The sequence below is a fragment of the Hypomesus nipponensis genome, chromosome 6, assembly GCF_054491055.1.
Source record: "Hypomesus nipponensis isolate SF chromosome 6, ASM5449105v1, whole genome shotgun sequence".
NCBI classification, from domain to species: domain Eukaryota; kingdom Metazoa; phylum Chordata; class Actinopteri; order Osmeriformes; family Osmeridae; genus Hypomesus; species Hypomesus nipponensis.
The window spans coordinates 1,353,156-1,374,589 of NC_140366.1; the positions used below are offsets into that span (position 1 = coordinate 1,353,156).

The window sequence follows — 21,434 nt, forward strand, 5'->3', positions numbered from 1 at the left end:
TCCTGATAATGTTCCTTTTCACAATTGTGCCGGTTGTCACCTGCTTTTTTCCTTTTTTTGTGAAATGGAAGGATCTTTCACTGCCGTGGGCCCAGTGCTGTAAACGACGAGGTGGCCGAGTGGTTAAGGCGATGGACTGCTAATCCATTGTGCTCTGCATTTGTGAGTTCCAATCTCGTTGGCGAGTCATCTTTATGACATGTCGGCCTTATGAAATTGAAATTCTTTTGTCCCTGAACTGTTACTGCTCCTTTTTAGTGTCCGCCTCCCCCACTGCCTTTCCAACAACTCTTTGAATCCTTCTTCAGCTCCTGATAATGTTCCTTTTCACAATTGTGCCTGTTGTCACCTGCTTTTTTGCTTTTTTTGTGAAATGGAAGGATCTTCCACTGCCGTGGGCCCAGTGCTGTAAATGACGAAGTGGCCGAGTGGTTAAGGCGATGGACTGCTAATCCATTGTGCTCTGCACGCGTGAGTTCGAATCTCATCCTCGTCGGTGAGTCATCTTTATGACATGTCCGCCTTATGAAATTGAAATTCTTCCGTCCCTAAACCCTTAGTTCTCCTACTTAGTGTCCATCCACTGCCTTTCCAACAACTCTTTGATTCCTTCCTCTGCTCCTGATAATGTTCCTTTTTACAATTGTGCCTGTTGTCACCTGCTTTTTTCCTTTTTTTGTGAAATGGAAGGATCTTTCACTGCCGTGGGCCCGGTGCTGTAAACAACGAGGTGGCCGAGTGGTTAAGGCGATGGACTGCTAATCCATTGTGCTCTGCATGCGTGAGTTCGAATCTCATCCTCGTCGACAAGTTGTGCTTATGACATGTTCGCTTTATGAAATTGAAATTCTTCCGTCCCTGAACCCTTAGTTCTCCTACTTAGTGTCCCTCCACTGCATTTCCAACAACTTTTTGATTCTTTCCTCTGCTCCTGATAATGTTCCTTTTCACAATTGTGCCGGTTGTCACCTGCTTTATTCCTTTTTTTGTGAAATGGAAGGATCTTTCACTGCCGTGGGCCCAGTGCTGTAAATGACGAAGTGGCCGAGTGGTTAAGGCGATGGACTGCTAATCCATTGTGCTCTGCACGCGTGAGTTCGAATCTCATCCTCGTCGGCAAGTTGTTCTTATGAAATGTTCGCTTTATGAAATTGAAATTCTTCCGTCCCTGAACCCTTAGTTCTCTTACTTAGTGTCCCTCCACTGCATTTCCAACAACTTTTTGATTCCTTCCTCTGCTCCTGATAATGTTCCTTTTCACAATTGTGCCGGTTGTCACCTGCTTTTTTCCTTTTTTTGTGAAATGGAAGGATCTTTCACTGCCGTGGGCCCAGCGCTGTAAACGAAGAGGTGGCCGAGTGGTTAAGGCGATGGACTGCTAATCCATTGTGCTCTGCATGCGTGAGTTTCAATCTCGTCGGCGAGTCATCTTTGTGACAGGCCTTATGAAATTGAAATTCTGTTGTCCCTGAACTGTTACTGCTCCTTTTTAGTGTCCGCCTCCCCCACTGCCTTTCCAACAACTCTTTGAATCCTTCTTCAGCTCCTGATAATGTTCCTTTTCACAATTGTGCCTGTTGTCACCTGCTTTTTTCCTTTTTTTGTGAAATGGAAGGATCTTTCACTGCCGTGGGCCTAGTGCCGTGGGCCTAGTGCTGTGAATGACGAGGTGGCCGAGTGGTTAAGGCGATGGACTGCTAATCCATTGTGCTCTGCATGCGTGAGTTCGAATCTCATCCTCGTCGACAAGTTGTGCTTATGACATGTTCGCTTTATGAAATTGAAATTCTTCCGTCCCTGAACCCTTAGTTCTCCTACCTAGTGTCCCTCCACGGCATTTCCAACAGCTTTTTTATTCCTTCCTCTGCTCCTGATAATGTTCCTTTTCACAATTGTGCCGGTTGTCACCTGCTTTTTTCCTTTTTTTGTGAAATGGAAGGATCTTTCACTGCCGTGGGCCCAGTGCTGTAAACGACAAAGTGGCCGAGTATTTAAGGCGATGGACTGCTAATCCATTGTGCTCTGCATGCGTGAGTTCGAATCTCATCCTCGTCGACAAGTTGTGCTTATGACATGTTCGCTTTATGAAATTGAAATTCTTCCGTCCCTGAACCCTTAGTTCTCCTACTTAGTGTCCATCCACTGCCTTTCCAAAAACTCTTTGAATCCTTCTTCAGCTCCTGATAATGTTCCTTTTTACAAATGTGCCGGTTGTCACCTGCTTTTTTCCTTTTTTTGTGAAATGGAAGGATCTTTCACTGCCGTGGGCCTAGTGCCGTGGGCCTAGTGCCGTGGGCCTAGTGCCGTGGGCCTAGTGCCGTGGGCCTAGTGCTGTGAATGACGAGGTGGCCGAGTGGTTAAGGCGATGGACTGCTAATCCATTGTGCTCTGCATTTGTGAGTTCCAATCTCGTTGGCGAGTCATCTTTATGACATGTCGGCCTTATGAAATTGAAATTCTTGCGTCCCTAAACCCTTAGTTCTCCTACTTAGTGTCCATCCACTGCCTTTCCAACAACTCTTTGATTCCTTCCTCTGCTCCTGATAATGTTCCTTTTCACAATTGTGCCTGTTGTCACCTGCTTTTTTCCTTTTTTTGTGAAATGGAAGGATCTTCCACTGCCGTGGGCCCAGTGCTGTAAACGACGAAGTGGCCGAGTATTTAAGGCGATGGACTGCTAATCCATTGTGCTCTGCATGCGTGAGTTCGAATCTCATCCTCGTCGACAAGTTGTGCTTATGACATGTTCGCTTTATGAAATTGAAATTCTTCCGTCCCTGAACCCTTAGTTCTCCTACCTAGTGTCCCTCCACGGCATTTCCAACAACTTTTTTATTCCTTCCTCTGCTCCTGATAATGTTCCTTTTCACAATTGTGCCGGTTGTCACCTGCTTTTTTCCTTTTTTTGTGAAATGGAAGGATCTTTCACTGCCGTGGGCCCAGTGCTGTAAACGACGAGGTGGCCGAGTGGTTAAGGCGATGGACTGCTAATCCATTGTGCTCTGCATTTGTGAGTTCCAATCTCGTTGGCGAGTCATCTTTATGACATGTCGGCCTTATGAAATTGAAATTCTTTTGTCCCTGAACTGTTACTGCTCCTTTTTAGTGTCCGCCTCCCCCACTGCCTTTCCAACAACTCTTTGAATCCTTCTTCAGCTCCTGATAATGTTCCTTTTCACAATTGTGCCTGTTGTCACCTGCTTTTTTCCTTTTTTTGTGAAATGGAAGGATCTTCCACTGCCGTGGGCCCAGTGCTGTAAATGAAGAAGTGGCCGAGTGGTTAAGGCGATGGACTGCTAATCCATTGTGCTCTGCACGCATGAGTTCGTATCTCATCCTCGTTGGTGAGTCATCTTTATGACATGTCCGCCTTATGAAATTGAAATTCTTCCGTCCCTGAACCCTTAGTTCTCCTACTTAGTGTCCATCCACTGCCTTTCCAACAACTCTTTGAATCCTTCTTCAGCTCCTGATAATGTTCCTTTTCACAATTGTGCCTGTTGTCACCTGCTTTTTTCCTTTTTTTGTGAAATGGAAGGATCTTTCACTGCCGTGGGCCTAGAGTGCCGTGGGCCTAGTGCTGTGTATGACGAGGTGGCCGAGTGGTTAAGGCGATGGACTGCTAATCCATTGTGCTCTGCACGCGTGAGTTCGAATCTCATCCTCGTCGGTGAGTCATCTTTATGACATGTCCGCCTTATGAAATTGAAATTCTTCCGTCCCTAAACCCTTAGTTCTCCTACTTAGTGTCCATCCACTGCCTTTCCAACAACTCTTTGATTCCTTCCTCTGCTCCTGATAATGTTCCTTTTTACAATTGTGCCTGTTGTCACCTGCTTTTTTCCTTTTTTTGTGAAATGGAAGGATCTTTCACTGCCGTGGGCCCGGTGCTGTAAACAACGAGGTGGCCGAGTGGTTAAGGCGATGGACTGCTAATCCATTGTGCTCTGCACGCGTGGGTTCGTATCTCATCCTCGTCAGTGAGTCATCTTTATGACATGTCCGCCTTATGAAATTGAAATTCTTCCGTCCCTGAACCCTTAGTTCTCCTACTTAGTGTCCATCCACTGCCTTTCCAAAAACTCTTTGAATCCTTCTTCAGCTCCTGATAATGTTCCTTTTTACAAATGTGCCGGTTGTCACCTGCTTTTTTCCTTTTTTTGTGAAATGGAAGGATCTTTACTGCCGTGGGCCTAGTGCTGTGTATGACGAGGTGGCCGAGTGGTTAAGGCGATGGACTGCTAATCCATTGTGCTCTGCATGCGTGAGTTTCAATCTCGTCGGCGAGTCATCTTTGTGACAGGCCTTATGAAATTGAAATTCTGTTGTCCCTGAACTGTTACTGCTCCTTTTTAGTGTCCGCCTCCCCCACTGCCTTTCCAACAACTCTTTGAATCCTTCTTCAGCTCCTGATAATGTTCCTTTTCACAATTGTGCCTGTTGTCACCTGCTTTTTTCCTTTTTTTGTGAAATGGAAGGATCTTTCACTGCCGTGGGCCTAGTGCCGTGGGCCTAGTGCTGTGAATGACGAGGTGGCCGAGTGGTTAAGGCGATGGACTGCTAATCCATTGTGCTCTGCACGCGTGAGTTCGAATCTCATCCTCGTCGGTGAGTCATCTTTATGACATGTCCGCCTTATGAAATTGAAATTCTTCCGTCCCTAAACCCTTAGTTCTCCTACTTAGTGTCCATCCACTGCCTTTCCAACAACTCTTTGATTCCTTCCTCTGCTCCTGATAATGTTCCTTTTTACAATTGTGCCTGTTGTCACCTGCTTTTTTCCTTTTTTTGTGAAATGGAAGGATCTTCCACTGCCGTGGGCCCAGTGCTGTAAACGACAAAGTGGCCGAGTATTTAAGGCGATGGACTGCTAATCCATTGTGCTCTGCATGCGTGAGTTCGAATCTCATCCTCGTCGACAAGTTGTGCTTATGACATGTTCGCTTTATGAAATTGAAATTCTTCCGTCCCTGAACCCTTAGTTCTCCTACTTAGTGTCCATCCACTGCCTTTCCAAAAACTCTTTGAATCCTTCTTCAGCTCCTGATAATGTTCCTTTTTACAAATGTGCCGGTTGTCACCTGCTTTTTTCCTTTTTTTGTGAAATGGAAGGATCTTTCACTGCCGTGGGCCTAGTGCCGTGGGCCTAGTGCTGTGAATGACGAGGTGGCCGAGTGGTTAAGGCGATGGACTGCTAATCCATTGTGCTCTGCACGCGTGAGTTCGAATCTCATCCTCGTCGGTGAGTCATCTTTATGACATGTCCGCCTTATGAAATTGAAATTCTTCCGTCCCTAAACCCTTAGTTCTCCTACTTAGTGTCCATCCGCTGCCTTTCCAACAACTCTTTGATTCCTTCCTCTGCTCCTGATAATGTTCCTTTTTACAATTGTGCCTGTTGTCACCTGCTTTTTTCCTTTTTTTGTGAAATGGAAGGATCTTCCACTGCCGTGGGCCCAGTGCTGTAAACGACAAAGTGGCCGAGTATTTAAGGCGATGGACTCCTAATCCATTGTGCTCTGCATGCGTGAGTTCGAATCTCATTCTCGTCGATAAGTTGTGCTTATGACATGTTCGCTTTATGAAATTGAAATTCTTCCGTCCCTGAACCCTTAGTTCTCCTACTTAGTGTCCCTCCACTGCATTTCCAACAACTTTTTGATTCCTTCCTCTGCTCCTGATAATGTTCCTTTTCACAATTGTGCCGGTTGTCACCTGCTTTTTTCCTTTTTTTGTGAAATGGAAGGATCTTTCACTGCCGTGGGCCCAGTGCTGTAAACGACAAAGTGGCCGAGTATTTAAGGCGATGGACTGCTAATCCATTGTGCTCTGCATGCGTGAGTTCGAATCTCATCCTCGTCGACAAGTTGTGCTTATGACATGTTCGCTTTATGAAATTGAAATTCTTCCGTCCCTGAACCCTTAGTTCTCCTACCTAGTGTCCCTCCACGGCATTTCCAACAGCTTTTTTATTCCTTCCTCTGTTCCTGATAATGTTCCTTTTCACAATTGTGCCGGTTGTCACCTGCTTTTTTCCTTTTTTTGTGAAATGGAAGGATCTTTCACTGCCGTGGGCCCAGTGCTGTAAACAACGAGGTGGCCGAGTAGTTAAGGCGATGGACTGCTAATCCATTGTGCTCTGCACGCATGAGTTCGTATCTCATCCTCGTTGGTGAGTGATCTTTATGACATGTCCGCCTTATGAAATTGAAATTCTTCCGTCCCTGAACCCTTAGTTCTCCTACTTAGTGTCCATCCACTGCCTTTCCAACAACTCTTTGAATCCTTCTTCAGCTCCTGATAATGTTCCTTTTCACAATTGTGCCTGTTGTCACCTGCTTTTTTCCTTTTTTTGTGAAATGGAAGGATCTTTCACTGCCGTGGGCCTAGAGTGCCGTGGGCCTAGTGCTGTGTATGACGAGGTGGCCGAGTGGTTAAGGCGATGGACTGCTAATCCATTGTGCTCTGCACGCGTGAGTTCGAATCTCATCCTCCTCGGCAAGTTGTTCTTATGACATGTTCGCTTCATGAAATTGAAATTCTTCCGTCCCTGAACCCTTAGTTCTCCTACTTAGTGTCCCTCCACTGCATTTCCAACAACTTTTTGATTCTTTCCTCTGCTCCTGATAATGTTCCTTTTCACAATTGTGCCGGTTGTCACCTGCTTTATTCCTTTTTTTGTGAAATGGAAGGATCTTTCACTGCCGTGGGCCCAGTGCTGTAAATGACGAAGTGGCCGAGTGGTTAAGGCGATGGACTGCTAATCCATTGTGCTCTGCATGCGTGAGTTCGAATCTCATCCTCGTCGGCAAGTTGTTCTTATGAAATGTTCGCTTTATGAAATTGAAATTCTTCCGTCCCTGAACCCTTAGTTCTCTTACTTAGTGTCCCTCCACTGCATTTCCAACAACTTTTTGATTCCTTCCTCTGCTCCTGATAATGTTCCTTTTCACAATTGTGCCGGTTGTCACCTGCTTTTTTCCTTTTTTTGTGAAATGGAAGGATCTTTCACTGCCGTGGGCCCAGCGCTGTAAACGAAGAGGTGGCCGAGTGGTTAAGGCGATGGACTGCTAATCCATTGTGCTCTGCATGCGTGAGTTTCAATCTCGTCGGCGAGTCATCTTTGTGACAGGCCTTATGAAATTGAAATTCTGTTGTCCCTGAACTGTTACTGCTCCTTTTTAGTGTCCGCCTCCCCCACTGCCTTTCCAACAACTCTTTGAATCCTTCTTCAGCTCCTGATAATGTTCCTTTTCACAATTGTGCCTGTTGTCACCTGCTTTTTTCCTTTTTTTGTGAAATGGAAGGATCTTTCACTGCCGTGGGCCTAGAGTGCCGTGGGCCTAGTGCTGTGTATGACGAGGTGGCCGAGTGGTTAAGGCGATGGACTGCTAATCCATTGTGCTCTGCACGCGTGAGTTCGAATCTCATCCTCGTCGGCAAGTTGTTCTTATGACATGTTCGCTTCATGAAATTGAAATTCTTCCGTCCCTGAACCCTTAGTTCTCCTACTTAGTGTCCCTCCACTGCATTTCCAACAACTTTTTGATTCTTTCCTCTGCTCCTGATAATGTTCCTTTTCACAATTGTGCCGGTTGTCACCTGCTTTATTCCTTTTTTTGTGAAATGGAAGGATCTTTCACTGCCGTGGGCCCAGTGCTGTAAATGACGAAGTGGCCGAGTGGTTAAGGCGATGGACTGCTAATCCATTGTGCTCTGCACGCGTGAGTTCGAATCTCATCCTCGTCGGCAAGTTGTTCTTATGAAATGTTCGCTTTATGAAATTGAAATTCTTCCGTCCCTGAACCCTTAGTTCTCTTACTTAGTGTCCCTCCACTGCATTTCCAACAACTTTTTGATTCCTTCCTCTGCTCCTGATAATGTTCCTTTTCACAATTGTGCCGGTTGTCACCTGCTTTTTTCCTTTTTTTGTGAAATGGAAGGATCTTTCACTGCCGTGGGCCCAGCGCTGTAAACGAAGAGGTGGCCGAGTGGTTAAGGCGATGGACTGCTAATCCATTGTGCTCTGCATGCGTGAGTTTCAATCTCGTCGGCGAGTCATCTTTGTGACAGGCCTTATGAAATTGAAATTCTGTTGTCCCTGAACTGTTACTGCTCCTTTTTAGTGTCCGCCTCCCCCACTGCCTTTCCAACAACTCTTTGAATCCTTCTTCAGCTCCTGATAATGTTCCTTTTCACAATTGTGCCTGTTGTCACCTGCTTTTTTCCTTTTTTTGTGAAATGGAAGGATCTTTCACTGCCGTGGGCCTAGTGCCGTGGGCCTAGTGCTGTGAATGACGAGGTGGCCGAGTGGTTAAGGCGATGGACTGCTAATCCATTGTGCTCTGCACGCGTGAGTTCGAATCTCATCCTCGTCGGTGAGTCATCTTTATGACATGTCCGCCTTATGAAATTGAAATTCTTCCGTCCCTAAACCCTTAGTTCTCCTACTTAGCGTCCATCCACTGCCTTTCCAACAACTCTTTGATTCCTTCCTCTGCTCCTGATAATGTTCCTTTTTACAATTGTGCCTGTTGTCACCTGCTTTTTTCCTTTTTTTGTGAAATGGAAGGATCTTCCACTGCCGTGGGCCCAGTGCTGTAAATGAAGAAGTGGCCGAGTGGTTAAGGCGATGGACTGCTAATCCATTGTGCTCTGCACGCATGAGTTTGTATCTCATCCTCGTTGGTGAGTCATCTTTATGACATGTCCGCCTTATGAAATTGAAATTCTTCCGTCCCTGAACCCTTAGTTCTCCTACTTAGTGTCCATCCACTGCCTTTCCAACAACTCTTTGAATCCTTCTTCAGCTCCTGATAATGTTCCTTTTCACAATTGTGCCTGTTGTCACCTGCTTTTTTCCTTTTTTTGTGAAATGGAAGGATCTTTCACTGCCGTGGGCCTAGAGTGCCGTGGGCCTAGTGCTGTGTATGACGAGGTGGCCGAGTGGTTAAGGCGATGGACTGCTAATCCATTGTGCTCTGCACGCGTGAGTTCGAATCTCATCCTCGTCGGTGAGTCATCTTTATGACATGTCCGCCTTATGAAATTGAAATTCTTCCGTCCCTAAACCCTTAGTTCTCCTACTTAGTGTCCATCCACTGCCTTTCCAACAACTCTTTGATTCCTTCCTCTGCTCCTGATAATGTTCCTTTTTACAATTGTGCCTGTTGTCACCTGCTTTTTTCCTTTTTTTGTGAAATGGAAGGATCTTTCACTGCCGTGGGCCCGGTGCTGTAAACAACGAGGTGGCCGAGTGGTTAAGGCGATGGACTGCTAATCCATTGTGCTCTGCACGCGTGGGTTCGTATCTCATCCTCGTCAGTGAGTCATCTTTATGACATGTCCGCCTTATGAAATTGAAATTCTTCCGTCCCTGAACCCTTAGTTCTCCTACTTAGTGTCCATCCACTGCCTTTCCAAAAACTCTTTGAATCCTTCTTCAGCTCCTGATAATGTTCCTTTTTACAAATGTGCCGGTTGTCACCTGCTTTTTTCCTTTTTTTGTGAAATGGAAGGATCTTTACTGCCGTGGGCCTAGTGCTGTGTATGACGAGGTGGCCGAGTGGTTAAGGCGATGGACTGCTAATCCATTGTGCTCTGCATGCGTGAGTTTCAATCTCGTCGGCGAGTCATCTTTGTGACAGGCCTTATGAAATTGAAATTCTGTTGTCCCTGAACTGTTACTGCTCCTTTTTAGTGTCCGCCTCCCCCACTGCCTTTCCAACAACTCTTTGAATCCTTCTTCAGCTCCTGATAATGTTCCTTTTCACAATTGTGCCTGTTGTCACCTGCTTTTTTCCTTTTTTTGTGAAATGGAAGTATCTTTCACTGCCGTGGGCCTAGTGCCGTGGGCCTAGTGCTGTGAATGACGAGGTGGCCGTACCCGCCAAGAATTGGACTGCAAATACATCTTAACAATATCCGAACCACATTAGTAAAAAATTCCGAACATCTGGAAAATATTCCGAACAACTGCTCATTCCTAACACATTTCGAACCATTCTGAACAGAGGTGGGTCTAGGGGTGACGTTGACGTGACGTAAAACTGCAGAAGACTATCAGCGCACTGAGTGAAAGAGCCAGTACTGCATAGAACATTTATTTAAGACATACGAAAGAAAAGAGCAACAGAAAAATAGGTATGTAAATGCAAATTATATGTATAATATGTTGTATATATGTAATATGTTGATTGACCGATGTAGATTAACTGTCTCGATAAACGTATTCTTATTGTATGTAACTTTTCCGCTGAATTTACCTCAGAGAACGTACTAGTGGTACAGTACGCGTACAGTAGATGTAGGTTACTGTACATCCATGCTAAATTGAGTAACCTACTTGGTCTTTGTCAGCGTAACAAAAAAAAGAATATCGATATGTACAGGCAAATTATTCTATGGATTTACGATTTGAATACATGTTTTTATGTCGGTCCTGGTATTATACACTACTACTGTACCCAAACGATCACGACTGTACATCGATGCTAAATCAAGTAGTTGGTCTTTTTCAGCGTAACAAAAAAAATAATGTCGATATGTACAGGCAAATGATTGTATGGACGTATGATTTGTATAGCTACATGTTTTTATGTCAGTCCTGGTATTTAAATTGTCGATGTCGACTTACTGCCCCCATAGTACAGTCCCCTCTGTGAAATTTAACTTTCCCGCTGAATTTATCTCAGAGAACGTAGTGGTACAGTACGCGTACAGTAGATGTAGCTACTGTACGACTGTACAGTACATCAATGCTAAATTGAGTAGTTACTTGGTCTTTGTCAGCGTAACAAAAAAAAGAACAGCGATATGTACATGCAAATTATTCTATGGACGTACGAATACATGTTTTTATGTCGGTCCTGGTATTTAAATTGTCGATGTAGACTCATTGCCCCCATAGTACAGTCCCCTCTGTGAGATGCAACTTTCCCGCTGACTTTAATTTGACCTCAGAAGTACAGTAGAGACAGCAGAACAAAATATGACTACATTGATGATACGTTGACCAGGTTGTTGACATAACAAAATTAAGTTGATGTGTTGGAGTACAAGCATATGGAAGTATTAATTTTATAAAATGGGATGATCCTGGTATTACTGTACAATAGCCAGAGCAACCCATCACAACTGTACGTCTATGCTACATTGATTGAGAATGTAATCACAACAGAGAACTTGGTCGTTTAGTCTAACGTAGCTCATGTTTGCAGATATGACCAAGACGGGGAAGCCAGACTCGTACTGGAGAGACATCTGCCAAAAATATGCCCAGGGCAGCTACCAGTTTTCCACAGGCAAAAGACCCGGTGGTAAGAAATGGAAAAGAGCCCTGGAGTGTATCGATGCTTGCCCGCTGCAGAGCAAGAGCAAGGTGGATCTGTTCGGGAGACACCTAAAATGCTCTTGTGGGTTCCATAAGGTAGGTTATATGATGATTTATTTAATTTAAGTGATGACAAGTTGCTGTAGCATGAAGTAGATTATTTGCTGGATCATACCCTATTTGCACACATTTGGATACAACTAACAGTGTAGGATCATTGGTGAAATTATTTATTATGAGCCTCTCTTGTACTTGAAATCCTGCCTCCCCCCTTCAGTCAGATGCATCAGAGGCAGGTGGAGGCTCCTTTGAGGCAGGAGAAGGCTCCAGGCAGGCAGGAGAAGGCTCCAGGCAGGCAGGTGGAGGCTCCTGTGAGGCAGGAGAAGGCTCCAGACAGGCAGGTGGAGGCTCCAGTCAGGCAGGAGAAGGCTCCAGTCAGGCAGGAGAAGGCTCCTGTGAGGCAGGTGGAGGCTCCAGACAGGCAGGAGGAGGCTCCTGTGGGGCAGGAGAAGGCTCCAGTCAGGCAGGAGAAGGCTCCAGTCAGGCAGGAGAAGGCTCCAGTCAGGCAGGAGAAGGCTCAAGGCAGGCAGGCGGAGGCTCCTGTGCAGACAGAACAGTAAAGTGTTGTCAGTGCAATCAGGTTGTGGAGGCAGAACAATTCTCCATGCACCTTTCTGACCGCCATGTAGAGGAGACATGTGACACCTGTGGGGCCAAGGTCCAAGGTTCTGTTGGCCTGTTGGAGCATATAGAACAGTTCCATTATTTATCCTGGTTGGCTCAACCTCCATCGCCAACTTCAACAGGTAGCTCCACCACACCATCTCCAAGGCCCACACCATCTCTAAGGCCCACACCATCTCCAAGGCTAACGGCCACACCATCTCCAAGGCCCACACTATCTCCAAGGCCCACACCATCTCCAAGGCTAACGGCCACACCATCTCCAAGGCCCACACCATCTCCAAGGCCCACACCATCTCCAAGGCCCACACCATCTCCAAGGCTAACGGCCACACCATCTCCAAGGCCCACAGCATCTCCAAGGCTAACGGCCACACCGTCTCCAAGGCCCACACCGTCTCCAAGGCCCACGCCATCTCCAAGGCCCACAGCATCTCCAAGGCTAACGGCCACACCGTGTCAAAGGCCCACACCATCTCCGCCGACAACTACATCTCTGCTCCCTCCTCCAACAGGTTGCTCCAGCACGCCACGCCACACTCCTCAAACTCCACTTAGGCCAGCTTCCATTGATTGGGAAGCTTTTCTCCCCAATCAATTCAAAAAGGTTATACAGCCAGCAGATCGGGTGTGGATTGCCAAGGTCCTCTATGAGCCTACAGGTCAGCTGAGGCAGAAAATGGATGCGTGCTGGTTTCATCCACCACTGCAGCACAAACCGTCTCCTCCCGAGCCCGGGTGGCACTTCCGGCAGAGGATGTTCCTCTGGGCACCAATGAGGATGTGGGGGATTCCTCTGAAATGTACGCGGTGTGACCGGAAAATGCACCACTCCGGGATCTACCCAAAGGTGAGGGAGGTGATAGATGTGGATACTCGCTACTACCTGGTGGGAGGGGACTATCCACGTTGCAGCAAGTGTATGCTGCCGGTCTGCCCATGGAGCCAGGAAATCCTTGCTCAACTGGATGTGGCACATAGGAGCCTCTTTCCCGCTGTCCTCACTACACAGCTAGCCCTGGATAGGAAGTGTATGACTTTCCTGAAGCCAAGGACCAGTGGGAACAGTTCCTCCTACCTCCAGTCTGCAGTAGAGGAAGCACACAGTGAGGAGTGGGCACGTCAGACCATCCGCTACCTGTCTGACTGTGAGCTTCATTTGAAGATGGCTACCTTCGTCTCTTCTGCAGCTGTCCATCTTCCTCCTCCACCCTTCAGGCCCCTTCCACTTGCCCAGTGGTTTGAGACGGTCCACTCTAACGACATCCTCAGCCACCTGGAAGAGATGAAGGGGGTGATCACCTCTACCTATGGTAGAATTCTGAAGATGGACTCTACAAAGAAGGTGAGGGTTTTAGCATTACTTTTATTTACTCTGATGTTAACCAATTGGAATGGATATAAATTGTTTACTTTGTCATCCTAATGATGAAATAGTATTAATTTTAGTAAGCTTGTAGCGGTTTTTTTGAAAGTTCTGTTTTTGTTTGTTTTTCAGATCACCAAGAAGCTGGCTGGCAGTATAGGGGACACCGCTGCATGGATGTCCAACATCGGCAACGAGCTTGGCCAGGTTCTGAACAGTGTTCTGACGACAGGTGAAGGTGCAGGGCTGGAAGAGTTGTGCCAGGGCATCGTCACACGTTATGAGAATGCTGGACAAGCTGAGCCTGAGGCTATCTATGTTGACCGGGACTGCTGCAGCCAGTCAGGTGGGATGCTGAAATTGTTACTTTATGAAATATACATTGCAGATTACAGTATGTAATTAACTTAAGTTAATTATGATGTAAAAAAAAATTATTACACAAAAAATAGATGATCACATCTGTAATAATCAATGTTTGTCTTTCACAGGTGTGTCGTCAGTGCTGAGACTCTTTCGACCATGGAAGTTGGTCGTCCGTTTAGACGTCTTCCACTTCATGCGAAGGTTTAACTGCGGCCTCACTACTGAGCACCACCCTCTCTACGGTACCTTTTGCTCCAAACTTTCTGCCTGTATCTTTGAGTGGGATCAGGAGGATGTGCAGCGGCTTAAGGAGGCCAAGAAAGGGGAGTGGAAGAGCAGCCATGGCGGAAATGCTCCCACTGAGGCACTGCTCTTGGCCAGTATCAGCACTGGTGAAATGGCAAAGCACTGCAGGCGGAGGACCCGTGCCGTGGAGGAGATCCGGGTCATGATTTCGGGGCTGCTCGAATCGATGTGGGAGCTGACTGACACCACGGGGCTGCGTCTGGTGAACCCTGACAGCATGCACCATGTGTGGGAGGTGCAGCAGAAGCACCTGGAGTGCATCCAGGACCCTGCAGGGGTGGAGTTGTACACCAAGACAGGGACACTGCAGAAGGGTGGCAAAGTCCTTGACGTCCTCAGGTGTGGGAGGGGGTCCTCCTCCCTCGAGAGTTTTCACCGCCACCAGTGTGCTTTTGTTCCAGGTAAATTTAAAATGTTAACTTGCCGTATGCTGTTAAAAAAAAAGTTGGTGTTATGACATAGTATGCACTTGAATTATTCAAATAACAATGTAACTGTCACTTTGTATTTAATAGGTGTTAATATCTATTGACTTCATATTAATGGTTGACCTAACCTGAGTATTTTGTTTCTTAGGCTTTCGATGCAATGCATTGCACGCACAAATGTACATGCTGGAGGGGGTATCAAGGTGGAACATGAACCGGGCAAAGGAAGCTGTAGCTGTGGTGGGGGCATCAACCCTGAGGACATTTGATGTTCGCTTGATGTCTCACCTAAACAGCATGAGCCAGCGGGTCCTTGGTTGTTCTCTGGTTCCAGAATTCACCCCACCTGGAAAACCTACTGGTAAGATAGCTCTCAGATCAGCACTGACCATTTGAGTATTACTTCCTCTCCCACTTTTCTTTTCTCTGCCACCCCCAGCCCTCCTCAGAGGACAGGGGAGTGGGAGTGAAGATCGTGCTGTACATGGAGGAGATGTGTCTGTGTTTGTGTCCTTTCCTCTTCTTTAACTCTGTGTTTAAACACTGTGTTACAGGCGAGCGCATTGCAGTGGAGTACCTGTTGGCCCAGTCTAATAGAGGCGACCTGCTGATTCCACAGCAGCTGCCAGAGATCTCCACAGAGGAGCTCGAGGACGACGGGGGTGAACCCGACGTCACGGTGTGCCAGGTAGCTGACCTTAGGGAAGGTGATCCTGATCCCCCAATATGTGCTGTGGAAGCCCAGGTGACACTGGAGGGTGACAGTGGACCCAGATCCCTGGATGAGGACATCATTGTGGAGGAAGACGACACACAAGACAGCACATCAGACCAGGTAATGTAACACCTTTCTTAAAAACAAGATATGTAACAAGTTCGCTAATGATATGCCACAAGTATCATACGTTTGTCAAGTAAAACGTCAAGTATTACGTTTTATGGAGAGAGAAAAAAGGTCAACATTGCTCAAATAGTTCAAAGAAATTGACACATTTATTTACATGTTTTTTTCATGATTATCACTTTTCAGAAGAGCCGATGTGACTCCAGAGGTGTCTTGGGCTGGGATGCGGTTGATGACCTGGCAGCCTACCTGGTTGGCCTGAACCGAACCATCACTGCCTTGTCGGCAAAAGAGGAGGCTGACATCGTCCATCTTTACATGGCTCTTCCTGCTATGGACAAGGAACCTGTGAGGTTCGGCCAGAAAGCAAGGAAGAAGACCGTGGCAGGACCTTGGAGAGCGCCCAGGAAGCCGAGTGGCTCTGCTCCTGGACAGCAGGCGGCAGAGAGGTGATTTGACACAATTCATAATCATTTCGGTTCATTACAAATCATTGAATCAGTAGGCTGTACTGCATCAAACCAAGATTGAAAAACTTATGGTGAATTTCAAATATTATTTTGTGATTATATTAGTTTGTGGGGGGCAAATTGGGCTGTTCACAGGTGACATTGATATGGTTGCTATTACCATTTTTCTTAGTTTACAGCCTTGTTTAAAGTCCGGACCATATCATCCTTCTTTCCCGCAGACTGTTCATGACTCACGGGCAGGCAGCCCAGGACCCCGAAGTCCACAGGGTCAGCGAATGTGTTTGCCTGAGACTTTTAAAAGAGTTTCAGCAAGCACGAAACAGGCCCAAGGACACAAGGAGTAGAACTCTGCCCATCCCGCAGTCCATTGTGGTGGCCTACAGCCATCTGAAACAGCTGCTGGAGGACAGCAGGGTTGTTCTGGAGAAGACCAACGTGGTTCTGATACCAGTTAACAACACAACAGTCTCTTCTTGGTGAGTCTTGTTTTTTACGTTTGTACCTTTCCTATACAATGATGACATTATATTATTAAACTGCAAGAAAAACTTTCACCTGCTTGCTTGTTAGAAAATACTAAACATAGGAGGATAGGCTACTATGTATGAAATAACTAACTGAAGCTACTGTATGCATTTTTGTTTTTTAGGCTGCTTAGGAGGGATAAGAGGAAGGACAGGGACATGCTGCTGCAGGGCACCGTACTCCCCAAACGGTTTGAACTGGCCAAGGACTCACTCCCTGAAGCCCAGACTCTTCCAGGTGCTCCTGTGCAGCATGGGCATGAGGTCATGGAGTTTGAGGAGCCAGAAAACCGGGAGGGTGAGGCAGTGATACGCCCTCGGCATAGTGTTCGATCTGCCCTGGCACAGCACTACCAGCCTGGGTCATATGTATGGCCTGGTTCTGCTGGCTCGGCCTCGTTCGAGCATGGTAACCTGCCGCCGCCACCACCACCATCTCCTGCCTGGGGCTCGTATCAGCAGGGTTACCTGCCACCACCATCTCCTGCCTGGCCCTCGTACCAGCAGGGTCACCTGCCACCACCACCACCACCATCTCCTGCCTGGGGCTCGTACCAGGAGGATTACCTGCCACCACCACCTTCTCCTGCCTGGGGCTTGTACCAGCAGGGTCACCTGCCACCACCACCATATCCTGCCTGGCCCTCGTACCAGCAGGGTCACCTGCCGCCACCGCCACCATTTCCTGCCTGGCCCTCGTACCAGCCACCTCCACCCTTCCAGCCACCTCCCCCCTTCCAGCCATCTGCTGACCATCCACAGTCCCTGGCCCCTCCACCACCTGGCACCTTTGTCCAGCCAAGGCAACGTACGTGGAGACAAAAAAAAGCTGCCCAGGAGAACGAGGAACTGATGGCTAGGGGTGAACCTCCACGGAAGAAGTTCAGGGATACCTACCAGTACATTTGCAAGCAGTGTGGGCAGGGAAAAAACAAAAGTACTGGTCACACCCAGCTGAAGGGGCGGTGGTACTGTCCAGCCTCAGGACTCACCCTGGCAGAGTGGAAAGACCAGTTGACCAGTCTTGCCAGTGGTAAATAAATGGTAGAATACTGTATATAATAGTTATGTGTAAATAGTTAAGTATTGTATATAGTTGATATTGATATTTTAATTTCTGTGTTTGTGCATTGCATGGTGTTCTAAAAAATTAAACAAACAAAAAAAAGATAAATGTATATATTTGCTAAATATATACTTTCAGGTTTAATAAAGTGACCAAAGTTCCTTAAATTGTATAATACTGTATATAATAGTTATGTCTAAATAGTAAAGTATTGTATATAGTTATGTTTTTAATTTATGTGTTTGTGCATTGCATGGTGTTAAAAAACAAAACAAAAAAACAAAAAATTAAGATGTATATATTTGCTAAATATATACTTTCAGGTTTAATAAACCGACCAAAGTTTCTCAAATTCTGACTTCTGGATTTTTTTTCTCCTATTCCTCCTATACTTTATTCCTAGAACTCTTGCAAAGTAACTAAGTAGCCTACCAGTGCTATTACACTTTTTGTCAATTGTTTACACACAAATACATTTTAGTCACAAATACTGGTACTTGAGACACAATGACCACAACATGTAACTCATGCACCAACCCCCTGAACCAATTCTGCTACAAGCACAATTCCTGCTTTACATTCAAATTGCAGTTCTAAAACACACTTTTTTCAAAACGCTACACACAATCTCTGTATTTGGCTCAATTTTCATGAAGAAAATCTTTTGTTTTCACAAGGCACACACAGGAGAAGTGAGGGGTTTAGCCCATTGTGTGTGTGTTTTTTATTTGTGAGTAGAAAGTATGAGGTATGCGTTCAGAAAATGTGTGTTAACAATCGAGAAAAACTATTACATTTCAGCAATTCTGGAATATCCCTCTGCCAATGACAATACATTTCTGGCTTTCTGGCTTTGATCTTCCTGACCTCTTTTCTCACCTGGTTTGTGGAGAGGGACAGAGTGGAGCACAGCAGGGGGGGGGGGGATGAGTGTTTGATGTTGTAGGGGGTGTTGACAGAATGAGAGGGGGTGGGGGTAAGAGGTGAGATGAAAGGGATGGGGCAGGAGAAGCTGGAGGAGTGGGGGTCTGTGACCTGAGTGCTGTGGAGGTTGAGGTAGGGCAGTGTTCTGGGGGTGCACCTGCAGCAGCTGGGGTGACTGGGCCGGGGGAGGGCCGGGTGGCTGATCAAACCTGTTGAAGAACAAGTTCAGGTCGTTCACCCACTTCTGGTCCCCCGAAGTCTGGGACAGTTGCTAAATATATATATATATCTGGGACAACTAACCCCTTAATCAGGATGAATGACACATAGCACTTTAAATACATCAAAAACAGATTTATTGAGTATGTTATGACACACATTTCTGGCTACTCTTAAACAATACATAAAATATTCACACAATTCACTAACAGTTTTTTACAATCGCTGTGACAGTTTTTTCAATACCTTAAACAAGTTTTCTAAACTCTTAACGCACCAACACACCTACCACACACAATTGGCAAAACAGTTAATTTCATGCTCAAAATCACACATTGTAAACTAAACTCAAACATTAATTGTCATAACACAAAAATACACTAAACATGACACCATGTCTACCAAACACTAACACATGTTCTCTTTTCACAGGAACATGTGTTCAATCATAGCACAATGTCATAAAAAACACTAACATCAGATGGAATTACAGAAACTGCATTCTTTTACGTATATGTGTCAGGTCTCACATTTTATAGATTATAGATTGTGTTTGCAATGTAGTTTCTTTTGAAGCCTCTACATTTTTGTTTTGTTGGGTTTAGTAAATGCATGCATTTTGTTTCTTTTGCTGCAGAAATTCAGAACAAAAAATGAATTATGTCAGAGTAGCTTTATAGAATGTACAGTTACTGTATTGAAAAAAAGAAGACAGAAACATAATTGCTGCAGTAAAGGCTTCCTTTTCAACAGGACATTACTGCGAGAAATATGCAATTTTGCTGCCATTTACAGTATTACCCTAGCTCTGGCACTTCTCTGAGTGCCACCACACATTCTATCTCCTCTCCCTTGTCCTTGTCCCACTCCTCTCCTTTGTCCTGGTTATTGTGTTCCTCTCCTTCGTGCAGGTATTACTGTATTCTTACTTTCTTCGTATTGCTCCATATTGTTTTTTTTCCACACAAGATCAGCACAAAGAGCTCCACTTTGCAGTATATATACCATATAGTCATGCGATTGAAAGAACCTCAACACCATAGTGTTTCCTAGTTCGGAATCAACTGTAATTCAGAGTATTTGCATAACTTCAACCAGCTTTTTCCCAGTAGCAATGGAATACATAAAATACAGGGGATATATTTGTGTTTCAATTCACAATAAGAACAGCTGTTCACTTTGACTTTAGCCAATAAATTAGGTTTTGAACATAGTGTTATCTGTTCTGACATACAGTGTTAAAGCATTGGTAAATTGGTCCGTAAAAATCGATTGTTTTGGTCTTGGTTGAGCTTGTGTGTAAAAGAAGTTCAAGCATTTAAAATGTGTGTTTACTCTATGCATTTTGTGTCAAAGCAATACAAAATGTGTTAATTGTATAGCCAACACAGGTGGATGTTGTGCTAACTGTGTCAAGAGTTTAGGAAACTTGTTAAAGGTATTGACAAAAGTGTCATAGCCATTGTAAAAAACTGTAATACGAGCAATATACACGTGATACGAGAAATAAAAATAATGTTATTGCATGGTGATGGTGATTGCTGACACGGTGCACAGCCTCGTCGGATCGAATCCCGCAGGAGACGACGTGTCAATGTTGTTGATAAAAGTGATGAAAATGAGCGCACATGTGTGTGAAAAGAACTTTAAAGGGGATGTGAGTGGAGAAAAAAACATGACAATTTGTTTGTTTTTCTCCTTTTCTCTTTCCGTTTTTTCTCTTTCCCCCCCCTTCCCCCCCTCTTTTTTCCTTTTGCCCCCCGCTAGCAGTCCCTTTTGCCCCATTTTTGGCCGAGTGGTTAAGGCGATGGACTGCTAATCCATTGTGCTCTGCACGCGTGAGTTCGAATCTCATCCTCGTCGGTGAGTCATCTTTATGACATGTCCGCCTTATGAAATTGAAATTCTTCCGTCCCTAAACCCTTAGTTCTCCTACTTAGTGTCCATCCACTGCCTTTCCAACAACTCTTTGATTCCTTCCTCTGCTCCTGATAATGTTCCTTTTTACAATTGTGCCTGTTGTCACCTGCTTTTTTCCTTTTTTTGTGAAATGGAAGGATCTTCCACTGCCGTGGGCCCAGTGCTGTAAACGACAAAGTGGCCGAGTATTTAAGGCGATGGACTGCTAATCCATTGTGCTCTGCATGCGTGAGTTCGAATCTCATCCTCGTCGACAAGTTGTGCTTATGACATGTTCGCTTTATGAAATTGAAATTCTTCCGTCCCTGAACCCTTAGTTCTCCTACTTAGTGTCCATCCACTGCCTTTCCAAAAACTCTTTGAATCCTTCTTCAGCTCCTGATAATGTTCCTTTTTACAAATGTGCCGGTTGTCACCTGCTTTTTTCCTTTTTTTGTGAAATGGAAGGATCTTTCACTGCCGTGGGCCTAGTGCCGTGGGCCTAGTGCTGTGAATGACGAGGTGGCCGAGTGGTTAAGGCGATGGACTGCTAATCCATTGTGCTCTGCACGCGTGAGTTCGAATCTCATCCTCGTCGGTGAGTCATCTTTATGACATGTCCGCCTTATGAAATTGAAATTCTTCCGTCCCTAAACCCTTAGTTCTCCTACTTAGTGTCCATCCGCTGCCTTTCCAACAACTCTTTGATTCCTTCCTCTGCTCCTGATAATGTTCCTTTTTACAATTGTGCCTGTTGTCACCTGCTTTTTTCCTTTTTTTGTGAAATGGAAGGATCTTCCACTGCCGTGGGCCCAGTGCTGTAAACGACAAAGTGGCCGAGTATTTAAGGCGATGGACTCCTAATCCATTGTGCTCTGCATGCGTGAGTTCGAATCTCATTCTCGTCGATAAGTTGTGCTTATGACATGTTCGCTTTATGAAATTGAAATTCTTCCGTCCCTGAACCCTTAGTTCTCCTACTTAGTGTCCCTCCACTGCATTT

General features: G+C 45.6%; 1 protein-coding gene and 17 non-coding genes across 18 annotated transcripts; all 18 read left to right on the plus strand.

The window, feature by feature from the left end:
• The first annotated feature begins 414 nt into the window (after nucleotides 1-414).
• On the plus strand, nucleotides 415-496 carry trnas-gcu (transfer RNA serine (anticodon GCU)). Its single transcript has one exon. It is a non-coding gene; the product is annotated as a tRNA-Ser (tRNA).
• A 228-nt stretch (nucleotides 497-724) lies between these two features.
• trnas-gcu (transfer RNA serine (anticodon GCU)) lies at nucleotides 725-806 on the plus strand. Its single transcript has one exon. It is a non-coding gene; the product is annotated as a tRNA-Ser (tRNA).
• Nucleotides 807-1,034: 228 nt separating this feature from the next.
• On the plus strand, nucleotides 1,035-1,116 carry trnas-gcu (transfer RNA serine (anticodon GCU)). The gene has a single exon. It is a non-coding gene; the product is annotated as a tRNA-Ser (tRNA).
• A 547-nt stretch (nucleotides 1,117-1,663) lies between these two features.
• Nucleotides 1,664-1,745, plus strand: trnas-gcu (transfer RNA serine (anticodon GCU)). The gene has a single exon. It is a non-coding gene; the product is annotated as a tRNA-Ser (tRNA).
• A 1,843-nt stretch (nucleotides 1,746-3,588) lies between these two features.
• Nucleotides 3,589-3,670, plus strand: trnas-gcu (transfer RNA serine (anticodon GCU)). Its single transcript has one exon. It is a non-coding gene; the product is annotated as a tRNA-Ser (tRNA).
• A 228-nt stretch (nucleotides 3,671-3,898) lies between these two features.
• Nucleotides 3,899-3,980, plus strand: trnas-gcu (transfer RNA serine (anticodon GCU)). The gene has a single exon. It is a non-coding gene; the product is annotated as a tRNA-Ser (tRNA).
• A 546-nt stretch (nucleotides 3,981-4,526) lies between these two features.
• On the plus strand, nucleotides 4,527-4,608 carry trnas-gcu (transfer RNA serine (anticodon GCU)). The gene has a single exon. It is a non-coding gene; the product is annotated as a tRNA-Ser (tRNA).
• A 552-nt stretch (nucleotides 4,609-5,160) lies between these two features.
• trnas-gcu (transfer RNA serine (anticodon GCU)) lies at nucleotides 5,161-5,242 on the plus strand. The gene has a single exon. It is a non-coding gene; the product is annotated as a tRNA-Ser (tRNA).
• An 848-nt stretch (nucleotides 5,243-6,090) lies between these two features.
• Nucleotides 6,091-6,172, plus strand: trnas-gcu (transfer RNA serine (anticodon GCU)). Its single transcript has one exon. It is a non-coding gene; the product is annotated as a tRNA-Ser (tRNA).
• Nucleotides 6,173-6,416: 244 nt separating this feature from the next.
• On the plus strand, nucleotides 6,417-6,498 carry trnas-gcu (transfer RNA serine (anticodon GCU)). The gene has a single exon. It is a non-coding gene; the product is annotated as a tRNA-Ser (tRNA).
• A 228-nt stretch (nucleotides 6,499-6,726) lies between these two features.
• trnas-gcu (transfer RNA serine (anticodon GCU)) lies at nucleotides 6,727-6,808 on the plus strand. The gene has a single exon. It is a non-coding gene; the product is annotated as a tRNA-Ser (tRNA).
• Nucleotides 6,809-7,357: 549 nt separating this feature from the next.
• On the plus strand, nucleotides 7,358-7,439 carry trnas-gcu (transfer RNA serine (anticodon GCU)). The gene has a single exon. It is a non-coding gene; the product is annotated as a tRNA-Ser (tRNA).
• A 228-nt stretch (nucleotides 7,440-7,667) lies between these two features.
• On the plus strand, nucleotides 7,668-7,749 carry trnas-gcu (transfer RNA serine (anticodon GCU)). Its single transcript has one exon. It is a non-coding gene; the product is annotated as a tRNA-Ser (tRNA).
• A 547-nt stretch (nucleotides 7,750-8,296) lies between these two features.
• On the plus strand, nucleotides 8,297-8,378 carry trnas-gcu (transfer RNA serine (anticodon GCU)). Its single transcript has one exon. It is a non-coding gene; the product is annotated as a tRNA-Ser (tRNA).
• Nucleotides 8,379-8,932: 554 nt separating this feature from the next.
• trnas-gcu (transfer RNA serine (anticodon GCU)) lies at nucleotides 8,933-9,014 on the plus strand. Its single transcript has one exon. It is a non-coding gene; the product is annotated as a tRNA-Ser (tRNA).
• Nucleotides 9,015-9,242: 228 nt separating this feature from the next.
• On the plus strand, nucleotides 9,243-9,324 carry trnas-gcu (transfer RNA serine (anticodon GCU)). Its single transcript has one exon. It is a non-coding gene; the product is annotated as a tRNA-Ser (tRNA).
• A 602-nt stretch (nucleotides 9,325-9,926) lies between these two features.
• On the plus strand, nucleotides 9,927-17,808 carry LOC146286147 (uncharacterized). Its single transcript, XM_084700175.1, has 11 exons — nucleotides 9,927-10,143; nucleotides 11,220-11,428; nucleotides 11,610-13,361; nucleotides 13,515-13,728; nucleotides 13,874-14,455; nucleotides 14,631-14,843; nucleotides 15,037-15,317; nucleotides 15,513-15,775; nucleotides 16,018-16,275; nucleotides 16,449-17,126; nucleotides 17,793-17,808. The coding sequence occupies exons 2-11, from the start codon at nucleotides 11,222-11,224 to the stop codon at nucleotides 17,806-17,808; spliced, it is 4,464 nt and encodes a 1,487-aa protein (XP_084556301.1). The 5' UTR covers nucleotides 9,927-10,143; nucleotides 11,220-11,221.
• A 3,139-nt stretch (nucleotides 17,809-20,947) lies between these two features.
• trnas-gcu (transfer RNA serine (anticodon GCU)) lies at nucleotides 20,948-21,029 on the plus strand. Its single transcript has one exon. It is a non-coding gene; the product is annotated as a tRNA-Ser (tRNA).
• Nucleotides 21,030-21,434: the final 405 nt, after the last annotated feature.

Coding starts and splice junctions, on each gene's coding strand:
- LOC146286147 (XM_084700175.1), top strand. CDS start 11,222: ATGACCAAGACGGGGAAGCCAGACTCGTACTGGAGAGACATCTGCCAA. Junction 13,362..13,514: donor AGATGGACTCTACAAAGAAG/GTGAGGGTTTTA, acceptor TTTGTTTTTCAG/ATCACCAAGAAGCTGGCTGG. Junction 13,729..13,873: donor GGACTGCTGCAGCCAGTCAG/GTGGGATGCTGA, acceptor TGTCTTTCACAG/GTGTGTCGTCAGTGCTGAGA.